At 46.3% G+C, this 20614-nt stretch overlaps 1 protein-coding gene across 3 annotated transcripts in view; it reads left to right on the top strand.

Annotated features, from left to right (window-relative positions):
* LOC140429706 (poly [ADP-ribose] polymerase tankyrase-1) overlaps positions 1-20614 on the top strand; it is a 204039-nt gene that overhangs the window by 84718 nt on the left and 98707 nt on the right. For 2 of the 3 annotated variants that reach the window (XM_072517034.1, XM_072517032.1), the window contains exon 6: positions 2258-2305. The exons of the other annotated variant lie outside the window; for it this stretch is intronic. In XM_072517034.1, the coding sequence (XP_072373135.1) occupies positions 2258-2305 (48 nt within the window). The remainder of the gene's footprint in view (positions 1-2257; positions 2306-20614) is intronic. 3 annotated transcript variants of the gene reach the window in all.

The raw sequence follows: 20614 nt of genomic DNA, 5'->3' as shown, positions 1-20614 counted from the left end.
CCATCGAGTCTGCTCCCCCACTCAATCATGGCTGATATTTTCTCATCACCATTCTCCTGCCTTCTCCCCATAACCTCTGATCCCCTTATTAATCAAGAATCCCCTTATTAATCAAGAATCCCCTTATTCATCATACCTGCTATCCATGATGCACTCAGCCTCGCAGATGCTCAAGAGTGTACCCAGCCACCGCTCCAGCTCCGAAACCCTGACCTTTAGGAGCTGCAGCTGAAGAAACGACCTGCAGTGGAAATGTGCCTGGCTTCCCACATAGAGCAGGAGGAGCAGACCACAGCTTTGAGCTCTCCTGCCATGACTTACCCCATTGAACATTTAAAGGACTCTTAAAATTAAATAATATCAAGCACTTTCGAGTCCTTCTTCCCTTAACCTCATTAATACAGAATATAGCCCTTGCAAACTATAAACCACAAAATAAAGACTTTGCTAACTATAAGCAGTAATAGCAGTATTAATACTCATCATCTGTACTCACCCAATCAGCAGCTTCCACTTCCATTTTCTAATCCTGGCGTCACCTCAGGACCTCCGCCTCTGGATTGAATGAAGGTGTGCAGGGCTGATCCTCACCAGATTTGCTGCTCTGTACTGAAACCTAGTCTCTATTTCCCCTTATGCTTCAAATTCCCAAAGACCTTAATTTTACTTTAAAGAGCAGAAGGACTCACCGATCCTACTCCAATCAGAAAAGAAGGGACTGATCACCTCCTCCCTGCTTCACCAAGCTCCAGTTGCACTCTGACGCAGCAAGGCACCTTGATTAGGTGCTGGATATCCGTATGGTGGGGGAAGATGTTGTGAGGAAGGAGTGGGGATCTGCAATGGCCTAGAATGAAAAAGATTCAGGTTTATGAATGTGAGAAACGATGACTAGGAGATTTGGCAATCCTACGTCGCACCCTATGGGCCATTTTAAATTGTTCAGGTCAAACGTTTGGTACCTCTGCATTAAACCAATATTGAACTTGGTATAATGTATAAGCCACTTACTCTTAAAGAACATTTCTCCAGTAATACACACTGTTTGTTTTAGTCTTTGTTATTTTTACCATTGGGAAGCTTGTTTTGAATGTGCTTCATTCATTTAGTATATTGGTATATCTGTCATAATTTGTAAAGCCTGAATGATGGAGTACATTTCAGTAGAAGTGGTTTTCATCTGTGGGAGCAGAAGTTGATAAAGAGCAATCTTCATGTCAGCTTACCCCATCTTTCTTACTGTCCGGTTTTTCCTAAAGTGGCATTCACATTAGCTGTGAAATCCATGGCCCAATGTTTTTACCTCCTAAGAGTGCAATGTGGCCTAGACAGGAGATGAAATCAAAATAAATCTAGTTGGGAATACTTTTTGAGATTCCAGTGGCATCCCTCAAAGATGGTGGTGTGCACTACATTTTGCAAATAAGTTGATACTGCCAAACAGGCTAGATGCAAGTAACACTCTTATATAAACATTTCAGAACTAATGCTAAAATCTCTACTGTAACAAAGCCTGAACTATTTTCAAACCCTCTCGAGGACAATTAGGGATGGGCAATAAATGCTTCCCTAGCCAGTGGTAACTATGCCCATGAAATAATTTTTTTTAAATGGAATCTAAGAAGTTATTTTTATCATAAATCCTCATAGCATTAATGGTGCATCTTTCACTGATATTTAATTTTTTACAAAATCAAAATTTGTTACCTATAGAATATTGACCACCCTATCAAATCAAAAATTTTCATTGGTCAGCTGGCTAGTTGACCACTTTACTTGATTTATGTTTTAAGTGCCTGCTGCATTTACCATACAATTATTAGGGTATTGTAGTTTTCACCTGTATTCCATGGACATGTTGGAAATTGCACTGTCCCAAGTTTTCATTCAATATGGAAGAAGTCTATCATAAATTATATATTCAAAATTAATAAAATAAGCAGTAGAAAAACAAATCAGTTAGCTTTTGCACTGTTAGTTTTCATTTTAATGGATGATACTTAAGTTTCTCTAGATTAAATGTGATACAAAGTAATGTGTTCAGTTTTGAACCAATGCGTAGTTACAAGGTATTTGCATGGGTTGCAGAGAATAGCTGCAATGACTCATAACAATGTTTTCATAATGAACTACTTCAGTGTTAAGAATGTTATACATAGTTTACTATCACCAATGTTTGGGCAAAACACAAGCTCAGAGTGGTATATAGTGATTACTTTTACTAAATAAGAATTTTTTTTCATTTTTGACATTGCAGACTGCAGAACCTCACCCCATCAGTCTACGATGTAGAAATGGAAATATGGTACACTTCTTATGCACTATGGTTATTTACTGGTACTGCAGTGTCAAATCTACGGTCTGTGACTTGTTCAAAAATTTTATATCCAAAATTTAATGGATGTGGGATATATAAGTAAATGGCTGATTATATGTACAATTTAAGTATTGCAGCATGCAGTGTTGCCAGCCCATGTATTACCTCCCTTTTGTTTCCCCTCCTGTCCTAATTTCACCTCCATGGTTTCTGACAAAAATGCTCGATTTAAGTGCATTTTGGAAATGAATACCAACTTGTGTGTGGATCAGGTTGTTATTTTATTTGCAATTATGTTGCTGATATCTTACTGAAGTAGCATGATTTGCTGGCTAAAATGACTCGTATGAAATGTACAAAATATTTGGTTTCAAGATGTTTGTGACCAAGCGATAGCAATGATTTTAACAAAAGTTTATACTTTTGAGTTCTGGCCCTCTGAGTGTGAATCATTTTTTAAAACAAATTTAGAGTACCCAATTCTTTTTTTCAATTAAGGGGCAATTTAGCATTGTCAATTCACCTACCCTGCACAGATTTTTTGGGTTGTGGGGGTGAGATCCATAAGTATGAATCATAAAATACTGCCAATGATTTTTAAAATTGATTCCAATAGACAGGAAATGATGGGCAGTGCACTTTCAGTTTTTTGATCTGTGGTCATGGCTGGTCAAATACTTTGTAGCGGGTGAGGACTCGGGAAATCTTGCAGAAGACAAATTCAAACTAATGAAATTGCACAATAGACATTTGGCCAAATTTCATTGTTCGTTTTCCCATAACCTGGAAAAACCTTGGAAAGAAGTTCACTCTAAGAAGGCTCATGTAATTGATAATTCTTATTGTGCAGAAAAAGATACACTCAAACTCTAGAATAGTTACATATCTTCAGATTATAAATCTCCTCTTTGCAAAAGTGACTTTAAGATTGATACAATTCTTATTTGCAGTCAGTTGATGTAATATTGGAATGTCATTCAGTCATCCTGCCTTGAAACCCTAAGCATGACTGCGACTTCCTTTGTTGGCAGATATGGCCAAATATTGACAGTTACTCTTGAATCACTTGTTGGATTCCAAGTTGAAATTGGAAGGGAGAGAAAACTCAATTCTTATGTTTATTTTGCATCCTATTGGATGGTCAAGGCTCTAGCCTGTGATTCACGCACCATTTTACTGGATAAAAATCAATGTGAAAGTCGAGAGACGGCACATGATGTACAGGTTACTAAAAGGACACAAATTTCTCTCTTGTTAATTTTGTGGCAAGGTTGGAGACTGAATAAATTAAGCTTTGGTGAAATAATTTCTTGGGCTGCATGATGAAGGCTGGGCATGAAGGGATAATGCTGCTATTAATAGATTGCTGATGTTTTTTGCACATGGTATGTGGAATTTCACAAGCAGTTTTGCAATAGACCAGTGCAAGTTACAAGAATTCAAATACTGTAGCTTTCTTTCAAGATAGCAACAGTGCAATAATATAAGAAAATCTCTAACTTTGTATTTGAACAAACTACTATTTGTAATAAATTGAAAAGGGAAAAAAAATCCTGCATCACAGTCATAGTTGAATGTCTCGCCCTACCTTTGGGACATCCTTGAGGGCCATTTTGTAGACCAACAGGACTACAACAGTGACATTCCATCTTGATAAACTTATAAGTTTATCATGCTAAAAATGTAAATACAAATCTTTTCCTTGATGTAAAAATGCTTTCACTTGACTTTTGTTTCCTCGTTAACTTATTTCAAAAGTATATAGGAATCTGTGCATCACTAGATAGTTGTTAACACACAACACACCACATTCAACTGAAAAAATAAATAATTCAGGTCTGGACATTCAGGTTCAAGATGGAAACTTTATGGAGGGCCTGGTTTCTAACCACTTGCTATTATGACTGTTGATTGTTTCTTGATTATGTATGTGATTGAACATTTTGCATTTTCTTCTTTGGCCTCTGGAGCATTGTTATTCTATTATTAATTTTTTTTTGCCTGTTTTCTTTGTATAGTCTGATATTGGGGTTCTGTACTTTTATTATTCTCTTTCCACCTGTTTTTCCTGTCATTCGTCTCTTGCTCCCTACGGATGGAGTGTCCTGTATTCAACATTGCTAAACTAGGTGGCAAATATAGATTCACTTCCAAAAACTGTCCCTTAATTGAAAAACACAATGTACAATTGATTCACATGTCTATTACTTAGCAAGTTTGCAGCTTTCATCCCTTGAGGTTGGAAGATCCATAGGAGTATGCTCAATATTACTGAGGTTCACATTGTGATTACAGGTCACCTAATGATTGATACTGGTGGAGAATCTCAGTCATTATCTTCCATGTGCTATTTTAGTTTAATTTTCTTCAGCTGAGTAGTTGTTTTGTCCTGTTTTTAATTTAATAAATCTAGCATATTTTAACCATTAATCAGGCTGCTGTAGGAGCTTTATTTTCTTCCTCATCTCAGACTCATTCAGGGCACAGAAGGAGGTAATTTAACACTAGAAGTCCATGCCGACTCTCTGTCGAGCAAGCCAATCAGTCCCAATAGCCCTGCAAATCTATTTTCTTCAAACACCCACCCAATTTCCTTTTGAAGTTGTTGGTTGTTTCTGCTTCCACTATCCTCATGGGCAGCAAGTTTTAGGTCATTACCACTTGCTGTGTTTAAAAAAAAAGTCCTTCGCATTCCCCCTGCATCTTTTGCCGAAAACCTTCGATCTGTGTCCTCAATTCCTTATACCATCAGCAATGGGAACTGTTTTCTCTTGCCTACCTTATCTAATCCCGTCATAACCGTGGGCTGTGACGATGGTGTGGGGGATAGAATCAAGCTAATCTCATATTGCTTCCATGCAAATAGCATACCTACACAAGTGTCAACTGTTCATAGATAGATAAAGAGCACTAGGAAAAGACACCGGAGGCCTAGAACTGTACACCAAGCAAAGGTGGGCATAAATGCTGAGCTAACTGAAGTGAACTGGGGATACGAGGCTAGGGAATAGATGAATAGAGAAGCAGTGGCAGACATTTAAGGGAATATCTTAGAATACCCTAAATAAGTATATTCCTACTATTAAAACACAAAATCTAAAGTGAGAACGCGCCATCCGTGGTTAACTGAAGAAGTTCGAGAAAGCATCAAATTTGAGAAACAGGCATCTCACTGCAAAGATGAATAGCAGGTCAGACGATTGCTAGAGAATGACAAAGGTTAATCATGAGAAAGAAATTGGAGAGAAAACTAGCTAGAAATGTAAATGTAGAGTTTCTGTAGGTATCTTAAGAAGTAAAAGAGAAGGTGAAGTGAGTGAGTGTTGGTTCTCTAAAGAGCGAGAATGTAAATCAAAAGGTGGTAGGGAGAGGAACTTGGTGAAATTGTGATCACAGGGATGCGCTACTGAGCATATGATGGAGCTGTGGCCTGACAAGTTTCCAGGTCCTGATAGACTTCATCTTAAGGTCTTAGAAGAGGTGGCTAATAAGATAGTAGATGTATTGGTATTAATGTTTCAAAATTCGCTTGATTCTGGAAAGGTTCTACCAGACTGGAAAGGAGCAATTATAACCGCTCTATTCAAAAAGTGAAGGAGGCAGAAAGTAGAAAACTATAGGCTTGATGTCTATCATGGGAAGATGTTAAAATCGATCAGTAAAGAGGTTATACCTAGGTATGTAGAAAAACTCAGGGTAATTAGGAAGAGTCAGTATGGTTTTGTGAAAGGGAAATAATGTTTAACCAATGAATTTGTTATTTGAAGGAGTAATGTGCACTGTGGTAAAGAGAAGCCTATAAACATACTGCACTTGGGTTTCCAGAGGCCATTTGATATGGTGTCACATTAAAGGTTATTGCAGAGAGTAAAAGGTCATGGTGTAGGGGGTAACAAATTAGCATGGATAGAAGATGGATTGAAGATGGCAGGAAATAGCATATGCATAAATGGATCTTTATCTGTTTGGCAGGATGTTATGAATGGAGTCCTGTAAGGGTCTGTGCCGGAGCACAGCTATGACTTAGATGAGGGGAACAAAGGCATGGTAGCTAAATTTGCAGATGAAGCGAAGATAGGGAGGAAGGTATGTTGTGAAGAAGACACAAAGGGTTTGCAGATGGATATATAGGTTTTTTAAAAAATGTTTTTTATTCAAATTTTCAGTTTACAAACATTTAAAATATTCAGCCAGATTTATACAGTACACACAAAGTATCCCCTGCAGCCCAACCGTCCCCCCAATTTAAAAGAAAAATTATTTAGTTAACAATTTTCCAGAATAACACCAATACAACCATTTATGTACAACAGTTGACAGTATTTCAACCTTATCATCCCCCCCCCCCCAAAAAAAAAAATCTGATGGTGACCAACTCTCAGAAAAAGGAAATAAACAGCTGCCACCTGGGGTAGAATCCTTCAGCCGACCCACTCATTAGTACTTGACTTTTTCTACATGTAAAAATTCCAGCAGGTTGCCAAGGCAAGCCGCTGCGCTGGGCAGGGATGAGGACCTCCAGCCAAACAAGATTCACCCATGGGCTATGAAGGAAGCAAAGGCAAGAGCATCTTTCTTCGCCCCTGTCTGTAACTCCAAGTTTGAGATCCCCAAAATAGCCACCAAAGGGACATGGTTCCAAGTCAGCACCAAGAATGCCTGACATGGTGCTGAAGAAGGAGACCAAAAGGTTCACGAGCCCTGCACAGGACCAGAACGTGTGTGCATGATGGGTAGAGCACCGCTCGCTCGCACCTATCCCATGCATCTGCACAAAACCCACTCATTCGGTGCCCTGGTTTGAATTGTATCAGGCTGAGCCGAGCACACTCCGAGGTAGAGTTGACTCTCTATAGAGCCTCACTCCACTCCCCATCCTCAGATTCCTGGCGCATTTCATCCAGCAGGACCTGATCAGTCAACATCAGTCTATGGTAGATCTCCAAAACCCCTCCCTGCCCTACACTTGCAGCCAAAAGAACTTTGTCCATCAAAGGTGGTGGGGGGGGGGGGGGCAGGCCAAAGGGAAGGATGCGGTCTCCTTGCGCGCAAAGTATCGTACTTGGTAATATCAAAACTGGTTAGTTCTGGAGGGCTTACTCCTCTCCAGCCACTCCTCAAAATTCAGGAACTTGCCATCAACTAACAAACCCCTGAAGCTTTCCAAGCCCCCCTTCCACATCCCAAAGGACGAATCCAAAACCGCTGGCACAAAACGATGGTTCCCTAAGATTGGGGCCAACATTGACATAGTACCTAGTTTGAAGTGCAGTCTAAATTGCCCCCATATTTTCAAGGTGGCCACCGCCACTGTTTTGGCAATTCATTTCATTGGGGTAAACGGAAAGGGGAGCCATAACCAACACCCTCAGGCCATTCCTCTCCATCCGCCTCCACATGGACTCCGTTCCTCTATGGCACCCCGGCACCTTTTCAATATTCGCTACCCAATAATAGTATAGTATAACGGGTTGTGTAATGCACAAACCCCTGATTATCTATTCCTTTGTGGGAAAGAAACCTACCCGCCCCCCAAAAAAACATGTTCATCTTATTAACTCCTGTTAAAAAGAAATACTTTGAAAGGAAAACTGGAAGACACTGAAACAAAAACAAATCTTGGGGGGGATATTCATTTTAATCAATTGGATCCTTCCAGCCAAAATAAGCAGGAGGTTATCCCAGCTCTACAGATCCTCCTTCACCGCTCGAACCAGGACCCCAAAATTTAGCTTCTGTAATGAGACCCAGTCGTGGGCCACCCGGACTCCCAGATAGCAAGTTAGACCTGGCCAGGTGAAAAGGCAACTGCCTCCGGTCGGCTTCCCTTCCCGGGGGGGGGGTTCCCCGAAAAACATTTGCCATTTGCTTTTACCCAAGTTCAATCTGAATCCGGAAAAGGAGCCAAAGCTCTTGAGCAGCTTCATTATCTTCTCTGCACTGGAGAGAGGGCCCATCACATGCTATAAACAGGTTGTCCACATATAAGGACACCATATGCTCCCTGCCCCCTCTATCTATTCCTCTCCACTTTGTGATGCAATAGCCAGGGCAAACTGTAGAGGAGACAATGGGCATCCCTGCCTCAAGCCTCTTCTCAGTCAGAAGTGTCATGATATACATCAGCATATCATGGTGCAATCACACACACACTGACACACTGATGGACATACAGTAGGACCAACCAGCATACACAACATCGCAGCCAACCACCAGTGAGAGCACACGCACTATAAAGACAGGGGACACCAGAGTCCCCGCTATTTCTAGCAGCGGCCAGCTCAGCTCAGAGTTCACAGCCTGCCTCTCAGACATTCACCATGTGCTGAATGCCTCACCTAGATAGTGATAAGACAGGGTCCACAGATAAGCTGGTAATGCACGTACCCAAGCTTTCAGTATGTTATTACAGTTGAGTTGTTAATAAAATAGAGTTACACCATCACCAGCCATGTTGACCTGTTTGTAGACCAGAACACCCAACACGACATGGTTCCAGGAGTGGACGCATACTAGCCCCTGTGAGAACTACCTGCAACTTATCAGCAATCCGCCATACTGCAGCATGGAGAACATCAACCGGCTGCTACGCATCGCTGGCAATCTCGGGGTGAATTGGAAGCTTTTTAAACAGCGCTCCCAGCTCTTCCTAGAGGCCACGGACAGGGAGAATGCATCGGACACCAGGAAGATTGCCCTTCTTCTCTCCACGGAAGGGCAACATGCCATCCACATCTTTAACTCTCTTACATTCGCAGACGGCGAGGACAAAACCAAATACAAGACGGTGCTCCTAAAATTTGATGAACAATTCAGCGTTGAAGTTAACGAAAGCTTCGAAAGGTACCTGTTCCAGCAGCGCCTGCAGGGAAAGGACGAGCCTTTCCAGTCTTATTTAGCGCACCTCCGCATCCTTGCGCAGTCCTGCGGCTATGGGCCCACCTCTGACTCCATGATACGCGACCAGATAGTTTTCGGGGTCATGTCGGACACCCTGCGCCAGCAGCTCCCTAAAATCAAGCAACTCACCCTAGCGATGGTCATCGAGACCTGCGTCCTGCATGAGGACGCCTCCAGCCGGTACTCACACATCCAGGCGGCTGAAACGGCGCGGCACGGGCCCCATGAGGCGGAGCGGGTCCAGACGATCGAGTACCTCCTGGCCCGCTGCCCGGAGGAGGGCGGCCGTTTCGCGCGCTTTCCGAGGCCTCCCGCGCTTGTACGCGCCAAAAGAGGGGACGTTGACGCGAAGGAACGCGATGCGCAGGCGCGGTGGCGCAACGAACGCACTGATGTCATGACGTGCGGAAACTGGCTCCGCCCATTTAAAGCGGCAATGTCCGGCCAAAGCACGACAATGCCTACGCTGTGGCAGGCTTGGCCACTATGCTGCCTGCTTTCGAGCACTTCAGCCTGCCAACTCGCAACAGTTTAACCAGCCTCGCAGAAATGTTTGGGCAATTCTACCCACGTTTACCAAGTCCGATCCTGACATCATACAGACCAGTGACACTGAGGACAGGGAGCCTTTCCGCATTGCTGTCATCAACAAGAACAAGCTGTCTCCGAGTCGAACGCACCAGCCGCTGTCGGTGCACAGCATTGATCCGGACAACGAGTGGTGTGCCAGCCTGACGGTCAACCGATCCCAGATCACATTCCGCCTGAACATGGGTGCTTCCGCAAATCTCCTCGCATGGTCAGCACTTCAAACCCCGAGGGTTAAGCCAGCAATTCTTCCATCCATCTGTCAACTGGTCGACTATAATGGCAACGTCATCCCCACCACGGGGCCGTGCCAACTCAAAGTGACGCACAACCCGCGCAAAGCCATCCTACCCTTCGAGGTCGTGGGCTCTTCAAAGGACTCTCTGCTAGGCGCATAGGCATGCAAACTCCTCCACCTCATTCAGCGAGTACACTCTCTCTCTCTCTCTCTCTCTCTCTCTCTCTCTCTCTCTCTCTCCAGAAGGCACGTCTGACTTCTGACTTCCAAGATGCGGAATTCAGGGCGCAACTAAACTCAATCCTCTCTCACAACCAGGATGCTTTCGAGGGCATGGGTACACTGCCCTACACATACAAAATCCTGCTCAAACAGAATGCCACCCCGGTGGTTCATGCACCTGGCAGGGTCCCAGCACCCCTCCAGGACCGCCTCAAGCAGCAGCTGCAGGACCTTCAGGACCAAGGAGTGCTTTCCCGGGTGACGGAGCCGTCTCCATGGGTCAGCTCCGTGGTGTGCGCCAAGAAGCCTTCCGGCAAGCTCCGGATCTGTATTGACCCAAAAGACTTAAATCGCAATATAATGAGGGAACATTACCCTATACCCAAACGTGAGGAGATCACATGCGAGATGGCTCGGGCAAAAATATTCACCAAGCCTGATGCCTCAAAAGGCTTCTGGCAGATTCAATTGGATCAGTCCAGCAGGAAGCTGTGTACCTTCAACACTCCATTTGGCAGATACTGCTACAATAGGATGCCATTTGGAATCATATCGGCCTCTGAAGTTTTCCATCGCATCATGGAACAGATGATGGAGGGCATCGAAGGCGTGCGCGTCTATGTGGACGATATCATTATTTGGTCTACCACACCGCAGGAGCATATCAGTCGCCTCCAATGCGTCTTTCAACGGATACGGGACCAGGGCCTGCGACTTAACAGAGCCAAAAACCGAGCTCAAGTTCTTGGGGGACCACATCTCCCGGTTGGGTGTGCGGCCGGATGCCGACAAGGTGGCAGCCATCACGGCGATGCAGAAGCCGACAGACAAGAAGGCGGTGCTACGCTTCCTAGGAATGGTCAACTTCCTGGGAAAATTCATCCCTAACCTCGCTTCCCACACCACAGCTCTCCGGCACCTTGTCAGGAAGACAACTGAATTCCAGTGGCTTCCCACCCACCAGCGTGAATGGGAGGAGCTCAAGGTCAAGCTTACCACCGCCCCGGTACTGGCGTTCTTTGAACCTGCAAGGGAGACGAAGATCTCGACTGACGCCAGCCAATCCGGAATTGGGGCGATCCTCCTGCAATGAGATGACGCCTCATCATGGGCCCCTGTCGCCTATGCGTCACGTGCCAACTGAACCAACCAAAAGTTAGCAACACTGGACGGCAAAGTGGTCCTGAGGGTGCGACCCAGAAGCAGTTGGGCCGGCGATAGGCCCGTGGACAGTGGGACCGAGCGATAGGCCAGCAAGGCGAGGCAGAAGTCAGATCCTGCATCAGCAGCCTTGCACGACACCACGTCATCGGCTGTTATCCGGGCCTGTAAGGAGACCTTTGCTCGCCACGGCATTCCGCACACCGTGATGTCAGACAATGGCCCCTGCTTCGCGAGCCAGGAATGGTCTTCCTTCGCTAGTGCATACAACTTTGCACACATGACGTCCAGTCCCCTGCACCCTCAGTCAAATGGCAAAGCAGAGAAGGGCGTCCACATTGTAAAAAGGCTCCTCTGCAAGGCAAGATCGTAGCGCCTATCGTAGCGAGCGTTGACTTAAGACTTACTGAATCTCGGCGGCAGCTGCACCGGTCACTGTCAAGGGTTGGTTCGCGTTGCTGAGTGACCCGGTCAAGAAGAACGATTTAAACTTGGGGGCTTAACTTTATAGTCTCCAGGGGCTTCCTGCCTTTTGGGGCGGACCCTGTACCTGGTTCCAAGTGATTGGACTTTGTTCCAATCGCTTGGTTTGATTTCTCCAATACTGGAGCGGTTCCCTGATCGATGGGTGGTCTTGAGGTGTCCGTTAACCTCTTTTGTGTTGGCTCCTGCTGGCGCCGGGGAGTCTGGCTTGGCTTTGGTTATCCCAAATGTTTTGATTGTACCTGGGGATCGCTCATTAGTATGTAGATGGCTGCTCCATTATTATGCAGATGGCTGCTTGAATCGATGCTGTCTGGGCTTTTGCAGAATTTAATACACAGTAACTTGCACCTGCTAGTTTCTGCCTGTGTTGGCTGAATTTCCCTGAAACCTTTGCTGTTCTCCATTTTACGTCGGGAGTTGGCCAACCCAGGTGGCTACACTCCCTCCTTGAGATCCTAACGCGAAGCGTGAAGGATCACATAGCTGCGTTGTTTTTCATTCCCTGACCCGGCGAGCACACTCTGGCCTCTACACTTACCATAACTATGTAAAAAAATTTTAACTAACCATTCTGAGGGGCGCTATGTCAAACAGGGACATGCATTACAAAACAAGAAAATCGGAACCTCTAACTATCCTTAATGAAGTACACTCACTCAAACATTTCATCACACTAACTTCCTAAACCATACAAACAAAATCATAGCAGTATTATACATATTTTTCTGGCTTGGCAGTCAAGCTCAGGATTGTACAATTGCTCATGAACATTTCTTTATTTACAACAAATCGCAAACGAATGCTCTTTATTATAGATCGCGGGGGTCGGGGGTCTGGTCATATCCAAAAATAGGGGAGTTTATCCTATATACCGTGGTGCGAGCGCGGTAGGCTCTCCTTCTCCATTTTCTCAGACGAATAGTCTGCACGATGCAGCAGAGTATCGCCAATACTAGTAGGGATTCTATCAAGTAGGACAGGGAGTACCAGGTTATAAACCTGTCACACCAAGATGGTGTGGTGTCGCTTGTGACTGGGCTCTGGGTACTGTGGGGAAGTGAATCATTAACGGCTGGGGGAGTTGAGGTCAGGGGGTTCACGTTCGCGCGCAACCAAATGTCCATTAGGGCGATGAGCCACGCGGAGGATGTCCTCATAGTTCTTCTTTCTCTTCTCTTTTCTCTGGTCCTGGAGCTTCTGGAGTTCTGTGGGATCAAGCATAGTGTCTGTTACTACCTTTGTTTAATATCTCGTATGATAGCCTGTCTGTCCTTTAGTGCCAATTACTCCCTTTATAATTGGTCACTATGTGTATCCCTCATTTTTTTTTTTTTCAAAAACTGAATTTCAGGACAAGACACTTATAAATAATGAACCAGTGCAAGCCGTCTGAGGATGTTTGAGGATGTAAATAGCAGAGGGTTGGCAACCTAATGGTTACCTGAAAACAAAACAAAACTTTTTGAACAAAACTTGCCGAAATGAGGTGCGTATGGGCCGCGACGGGTACGATTTGGATGGAGTCCCCGGGTAGGACGGCGACCAATGCTGTGTGCTCTACCCGAGTGTAGCTGACCAGAGGGGGGGTTCCCAGGCAGGACGGGTCCCAATTCCGTTTCTCCACTGCCTGAGCAATTGACAAGAACGGGCAAGAAATGTAGTCATCGAGGGGGGCTGCTGTATTGGTTCTTCCTTCGAACCAGAAGAGCAGTTACGAATGGGGGTCTGTGTTTCTGTCGACAGACGCGTTCCTCTGAACTGGCGTCTGGGACATTAACAAGTTTCTGCGGACAAACTAGTTCCGCTGAACTACCGTCTGGCCAAACTAGTTTCTCTGACTGCCAGTGGGCGTCAGAAGGGTGGGGCCGTGGAAAAAACTTTCCGGTCTAACATACAACATTTAACAGAACAAGTACAAACAACATCAAACATGCTGCAGTTTCCATCAGAAAGGACACCGTTTTCTCCCAAGCGGTTCCTTTTAAAACATCATCTGGACACCTCAGTTATCGGTTGCGAACAGGGTCGCAAAGGGGTTTTTGTTTTGGGAGTCAGACTCCAAGTCATCATCTTCTCCCGGATGCCAAACTCTCAAGTGTATCAGGGCTGATAGGGCTGCATGGTGTGATCTGGGATCGCTCTCGTCGTTCCGGACGAGTCTGTACGAATTATCTCGGTGCCAAAAGGTGGTGTCTAGTTCTGTGGGGACGGAATCGGGGTCGTCATTGTAGGTCGGTGGAGGGGTTTCTTTAGGAAAGTGATCATGAAGGGATCACTCGAATCGTGGTCAGATTCGCTGGGTGTCGGTCCTGTTGCATGGGGATAGTAGGGAGGCGTGCTGTGGCTATTGTCTGAGTCACAGTCGCTGTCGCTGCTGCTGCAGTCTGTGGGCGTTCCGGGGCGGAGTGTATATTTCGGGGGTGGAGTCGAGGTTGAGTCCGTGGCTGGGCTGGACGTGTTGGGGGAGGGTAGGGTTACGTTGGCTGTGGGCAGGGCGTGGTCTGCTGCATCGAGCATGACGTGATGTGCGTGGTTAGACTGTGTTCCATATGCCTTCAGCTCGTTGATATGGAACCACGCAGTCTTTCCATTGGGGTACTTTATTTTGTAGACGGAAGGGCTGACTTTGTCCGCAATGGAGTACGGACCCGAATACTTAGGTGACAGGAATGTGCTGGGGTTGTATACGGAGAGCCTGACTTGCTGTCCTACACTGAACTCAGTCGCATGCACTGTCTTATTGAAACAGGCCTTGCTCTGTTTCTTTCTTGTGCCCAATTTCACTGCCGTTGCTAGCTGAGCTGTTTTTACGTTTTCCACTAATTGTTCTACTGCTTTCTCGTGTGTGAGGGCCGTCACTTCGGGGCTGGTCAAATCTAATCCTAATAAAAATTCTGTGCCCTTCATGGGGCGTCCGGTCATGAGGGTGTGTGCGGTGTAACCTGTGGATGTGGAAACCGTATTTCGCAGAAACATCAGCGCAAAAGGGAGGACCGAATCCCAAGTGGTGTTGTTTTGCTGGACCATTTTTCTCAGGGTGGATTTTAGGGTCCGATTCATGCGCTCCACGATACCACTCGACTGGGGTGGTATGCAATGTGGAATTTTTGGGTAATGCCAAATATCGTGAGGACATTCTTCATGACATGTCCCGTAAAATGGGAACCTTGGTCGGATTCAATGCTGCGTGGGAGTCCCCATCTTGTAAGGATGTGGTGGGTTAGGGTCTTGGCTGTGGTCTTTGCCATGTTTGTTCTGGATGGGAATGCTTCCCCCCATTTCATAAACGTGTCTATTACCCAGAGTACATATTTATAACCATTCCTGCAAGGGGGCAATGGTCCTATAAAATCAATCTGGAGGTTAGTCCAGGGGCCAATAACGGGACGGGTGTGACTGAGCTGAGTCTTTGTGGCTCTGTCCGGGTTGTTCTGGGCACAGATAAGGCAATTCTCAACGTTGTGAGTTACATCGTCTTTTAAACTCGGCCACCAACAGAGCTGCTTGAGGTGGGCTGTAGTGGGATCGATTCCCTGATGTCCATGACCGTCATGGAACAAACAAATGAGCTGATTCCTGTCCTGTTCAGGAACCATATAAAGGGTGTCCTTTAACACCACACCGTCATGTGTGGTCAGAGCATTTCTAACCTATCATAGGGGGTTGGATAGTTTCCTTTCAAAATCTCCCTGAGATTGCTGTCCTGCTTGTGGGCCTGCACTAAATCCTCAATATTAGTCTGCGAGACCTGAACTGCATTCACTGGTGTGCTTTCGGGCGGTGTCCAAAAATATCCGTGCCTGGAACCTGCCTTAGCCAGTGCGTCGGCTTTTACATTTCCAGGGGGGGAGGAACGATGGTGACTTTGAACTTTAACTATTCCAAAGGTCCGGTTCTGTGCTCTCTCTAAAATGTGACGGAGCAATGGGGCTGAGGGGAGGGGTTTTCCATCTGCGGAAACAAATCCTCTTGCTTTCCACAGGGATTCCGTAAGGCTGTTGCAGACATAGAGGCTGTCCGATTATATATCTGCTGGGCTGGGGAAAGAATCTGGGTGTTCCACTATGTATGCGATGGCCGCAAGTTCTGCTGCCTGCGCGCCTAAGTGTCCTGGAAGTTTTATTGCTATTTCTTCTAGGGCGTGCCCTGCGCGTCCTCGACGTAAATGCCGCATCCTGTTATGTGCTTCCCTTCTAATATTGTGGAAGATCCATCCACATATATCCTTATGGGTTCGCACGTGTCTGTGTGCTTGGGGCTGTGGGTTGAACTACCTATCTTTCTGGGGGGTGTTTTAGCAATAAAGGGGCCTGTGTTGTGGTGTGGAGATATAATTTCATATTCATGGGGAGTTCCGGGGTACTGTAGGTTGTCGGCTAAAAAAGTGTGGGTCTTTGTCCTTTTAACAGTGATGTCCCTGCAAAAGAAGGGTCCATCTGGCTGCTCTTAGCTGACTAACTGTACCGTCCTTGAGTCGTCCGTCCAGTAAAAGTTGGGTGGGGGGGGTGTTCCGTGAGAATTGTGATGGGGTTCCGTCCAGTAATGTAAGAAAAATACTGTACGGCCCAAAAAACTGCACGCAGGTGCCTTTCACAGGTTGAAAATCCCTGCTCCACAGCATCTAAAACTCTGGAGGCGTAATTGTTCATGCCGTTTCTGAAGGAGCACGGCCGAAAGGGTGAGGTCTGTGCTTGTTACCTCTATAGCGTAGAGGGAAAGTGGGTCTGGAACTTGTAGTGCGGGGGCTGCTATGAGTGCTTGTTTCAAAGAGTCCACAGCATCCGTATGCTGCGGAAGCCATTCCCAGGGGGCTCCTTTCTTTAGGAGGTCTGAGAGGGGTGCTGCCTTGCTGGCAAAACCGTCGATGTGGTTTCGGCAGTAGCCAACCAGTCCTAAAACGACCGGAGGGCTGAAACGTTCTGGGGAAGGGGCAATTTAGCAATCGAGTCAATCCTTTTATGCTCGATCTCGCGTTTACCATGTGTGATAATTGTACCCAAATATATCACTGTTTTCCAAAATCTGGGCCTTTTTGGGGTTAACTTTACATCCAATTGCTTGTTGGAGTTCCAGGAGTTCGGACAGAAGCTCGATGTGCTCTTCCTTGGTGCCTGTCTGCAGTAGTAGGTCGTCTATGTACTGGACCAGACATTCGGGGCGAGAAAATTTTGATAAACCATTTGCCAGCTGTTGGTGGAAAATGGAGGTGAAGTTGTGGAAGGCATGTCCACGTGTACTGTTTATCTTTAAAGGTGAAGGCAAATTTGTACTGGCACGCCTTTGCCAATGGAATGGACCAGAATCCATTACTGATATCCCAAACCGTAAAGTATCGGGAATTGAGTCCCTGCTTGAGCATGGTCTCGGGACTAGTGGCTACTGTGGGGGCTGCTGCGGGGATGATTTTGTTGAGTTCCCGGTAATCGATGGTCAGTCGCCATGATCCATCGGGCTTTCTCACTGGCGAAATCGGGGCATTATTAGTAGAGGCTACTGATCTAAGTACGCCCTGCTCTAATAAGCTGTCGATTACCTTTGAGATTTCTCCCTCTGCCTCTTGGGGAAATCCATATTGTTTTTTGGGTCTAGGGTCAGGTCCTGTGATTTGTACTGAACCAGTCATCTGGCCACAGTCGTGTTTTTGGGTCGCGAATGCTGTCCTGTTCTTTTGTAACACTGCCCTAACCTGCTTGTCCGTGCTAATTGTCGTCGGGTTAAACCAAAATTTGCCTACTGCGCTAATTTTGTTGGTGTATTCACCTATTGTGAGCGTTGCGGGGGCTCTTGCAGATTTTGCCATTCTCCAGACACATTGGTTGACTGGATCAAAGGATAGATTGTGGGAATTCATAAAGTCTATGCCCAAAATGTGTTCTGCTGTGTGGGGTAGATCGACTAAAACTATGGGGTGCTTGGTGGTGATGTTGCCGATTTGAATGGGTACTGGAGCTGTGACGTGTCCCTGCTGTGAGTGGCCTGTAAAGCCGCTGACGGCGATAGTGGCTGTAGTGGGCCACGTGTCCTTTTGAAACATGGTGGAGGAATTTATTGTGGTGCGGGACCCTCCTGTGTCCCAGAGAAACTCGATGGGCTGTCCCCGTATTTTTGCTGCAACTACCGGTCGTCCGGATCTATCCCAAAGGGTATCGCAGACCTAACTGGGGGAGCCCGAACACCGTCAGTCCGTTCCGTTCAGGTCCGTCTGATCTGAACGGGTGCCCACACTATGTATGGGCTCTGTCTTATTCTTATTCAGAGTGCCCGTCTGCTGGGCTCTCTGTGGCTATCGTGGGCATTGCATTCTCTTGCAAAGTGTCCTAAATGTCCACAATTGTAACACTCCTGTGACTTTTGTGGGGGGCTGTTCTAGCTTTCATTTACCCATGCGGGGTTCTGGTGTGTTTTAACTGTTTGTATGTCTGCTTCTGCCTGCTGTTCTTTGGGATTTTGTAACTGCGGTTTTGTTTTGTACAGGCTGCTCCCAGGTGCGGGACAATCTTTTTACGACCCATTTCTCATTATGAGCCTCCTCTGAGGGATCAGAATTGGCGCACGCTTTCTGTCCTGTTTCTGTGGCATGGGAGATAAGGGTGCGGGTCCATTTGGCCATGTTGTCTGGGGACAAATGGGCACGGTCTAAGTCTCCAAAAACTGCTGCATAATGGGTCCACAGGCGTCCAGCAAACGCTGTGGGGTGCTCGGTTTTCTTTTGCCTGCACTTAGAGGCCATCTACGGGGTCACCCCGGTTATATCCGATCGCGTCTAGGACCGCGGTATGCATTTCTGCAAGGGTGCCTCCTCCTATATTCTGTGGGTCGGGAAGGGCTGCTGCGACCGAAGGGTCTAGACTCAAAACTGTGAGCTTTACGTGCTCTCGCTCATCCAGGCCGTACATGGTCGCCTGCTGCTTTACTCTGGCAAAGAAGTGGTGGGGGTCTGAGGTGGGGAGGAACGGTGTGATTTTCTCGCACGTGTCCTGTAATTGGGTCACTGTTAAGGGGGTGGTGTACAGAAATTCTGTGTCGTCCGATGTGGCTGTGCGGTGGGTGGTGACTGGGTTCATTGGAGCCTGAACTATCTGCTCTGTGGGGGGTTGGGGCGCTTTCCTCTTCTGGGGATTTCCCTGCGCACACGTTCCCTGAACATATCTCTGCGCTGTCTCATTCAACTTTTCCCAATCAGGGCCATCTTCCTCATCTAATTTTGCTCCAAAGGTTTCCTGGAATCCTTTTTGAACTGAAAGCAGAGATTGCAGCTCTGCAATCTGCTTCCGGCACTTTGCGTGGTCTAGTGAGCTTTGTCTTTGCTCTGTGGTGGCATTACCCAAAAATTCCACATTGCATACCACCACCAGTCGAGTGGTATCGTGGAGCGCATGAATCGTGCTCTTAACGCTGCCTTCAGGTCACTACACTGCCTCTGCAATGTCGCTACCTGCTTCTCTGTTTCTTCTCGTACCAGGACTGCACGTTGCGTGTCCTGATAGGCCTTTTCATACTGGGACTGGAAGCTGCTTAAGTGCGCCAGACAAGACTGGTGTGCCCCCTTGGCATCATCCACCTCTCCGTCTTTTGCTGCCAACTTCCTCCTTAACTCTAAGTTCTCTCTTTCTGCCTCACTTACATCGACCTTGCTCATTCGATGTATGCCTTCTATCTCTTTCCGGAGCGTCCTAACAACCTCCTCTGTGCCTCGCAATTGTGCCAAGCAGGACACGATTGCCATCGGCTTGCGAGCTTTTCCTAAGCTCTTCTTGTGGATCTCGCTCAGGTTCTCCCACCAAGTATGTCCTATACTCCCGGGACCTGTTTCCTCATTGTTACAGAATTCGCTCCAAAGGGGCCATCCTTTCCCTTTGAGGTACTTCCTGATTTCTTCTTTCCATACGGGACACTGTCATACTCTACTGCTGATTGTCGCTGCGACCGCAAATTCTTCTGGGTTCATGAGGCGCTGCATTGCCATCTTTCTTATCTAAATGCTTCTTTTACATTTGGAACAGGGGGACTAAGGCGGTGCATTAATTACGGATACGGCTTTCGCTATTTCCCGAAATACAAACTCCCGACAGTTTTGTCGCAATAAAAAATCCATCAGTTTACCTTATAACGCTGTTAGCTACGCATACATTTAACACACTTCCGAATTATGAGGATTGATCAGAACTGCTTGAACACTTGTGGTTTTCTCTTCCCAATTGGATCTCTAATTCAAATTTTTGGGTTCTCCCGGAGGGGTTAAGCCATTTCTAGATCGGGTCCCGGCGGAGTCGCCAGTAATATGTAGCTAACGTTTGGTTGGTTCAATTGGCTCTGTTTTATAACCTTTGCTCTCGAATCGCCAGGTATCTTTATGATACCGCCACGAGGTTCAAGTTCACGTAATGATCAATAACTCAATACACCAATTGGTAAGATTCAAATCAAAGCACATTTATTATACACAGTAATCGCTACTCATGCACAAATTATACTTCTAAGCTACTTCTACAACTAACAGGCCTATATTTAGCTTCGGACTGGCCCACCAGGTCAGGGGAACAAATGGCCTTTCGTTCGGGTTCTGAGTCTGCGGGATTCGAAGTTGGTATGGACTGGTAGCTAGGAGCGCCTATCTCGTAGCAAGCGTTGACTTAAGACTTACTGGATATCGGCGGAAGCTGCACCGGTCACTGTCAAGGGTTGGTTCGCGTTGCTGAGTG

This window comes from Scyliorhinus torazame, chromosome 9 (assembly GCF_047496885.1).
Source record: "Scyliorhinus torazame isolate Kashiwa2021f chromosome 9, sScyTor2.1, whole genome shotgun sequence".
NCBI classification, from domain to species: domain Eukaryota; kingdom Metazoa; phylum Chordata; class Chondrichthyes; order Carcharhiniformes; family Scyliorhinidae; genus Scyliorhinus; species Scyliorhinus torazame.
Note: the sequence above shows the minus strand (reverse complement) of the source record. Positions and strands in the feature narration are given on the sequence as shown.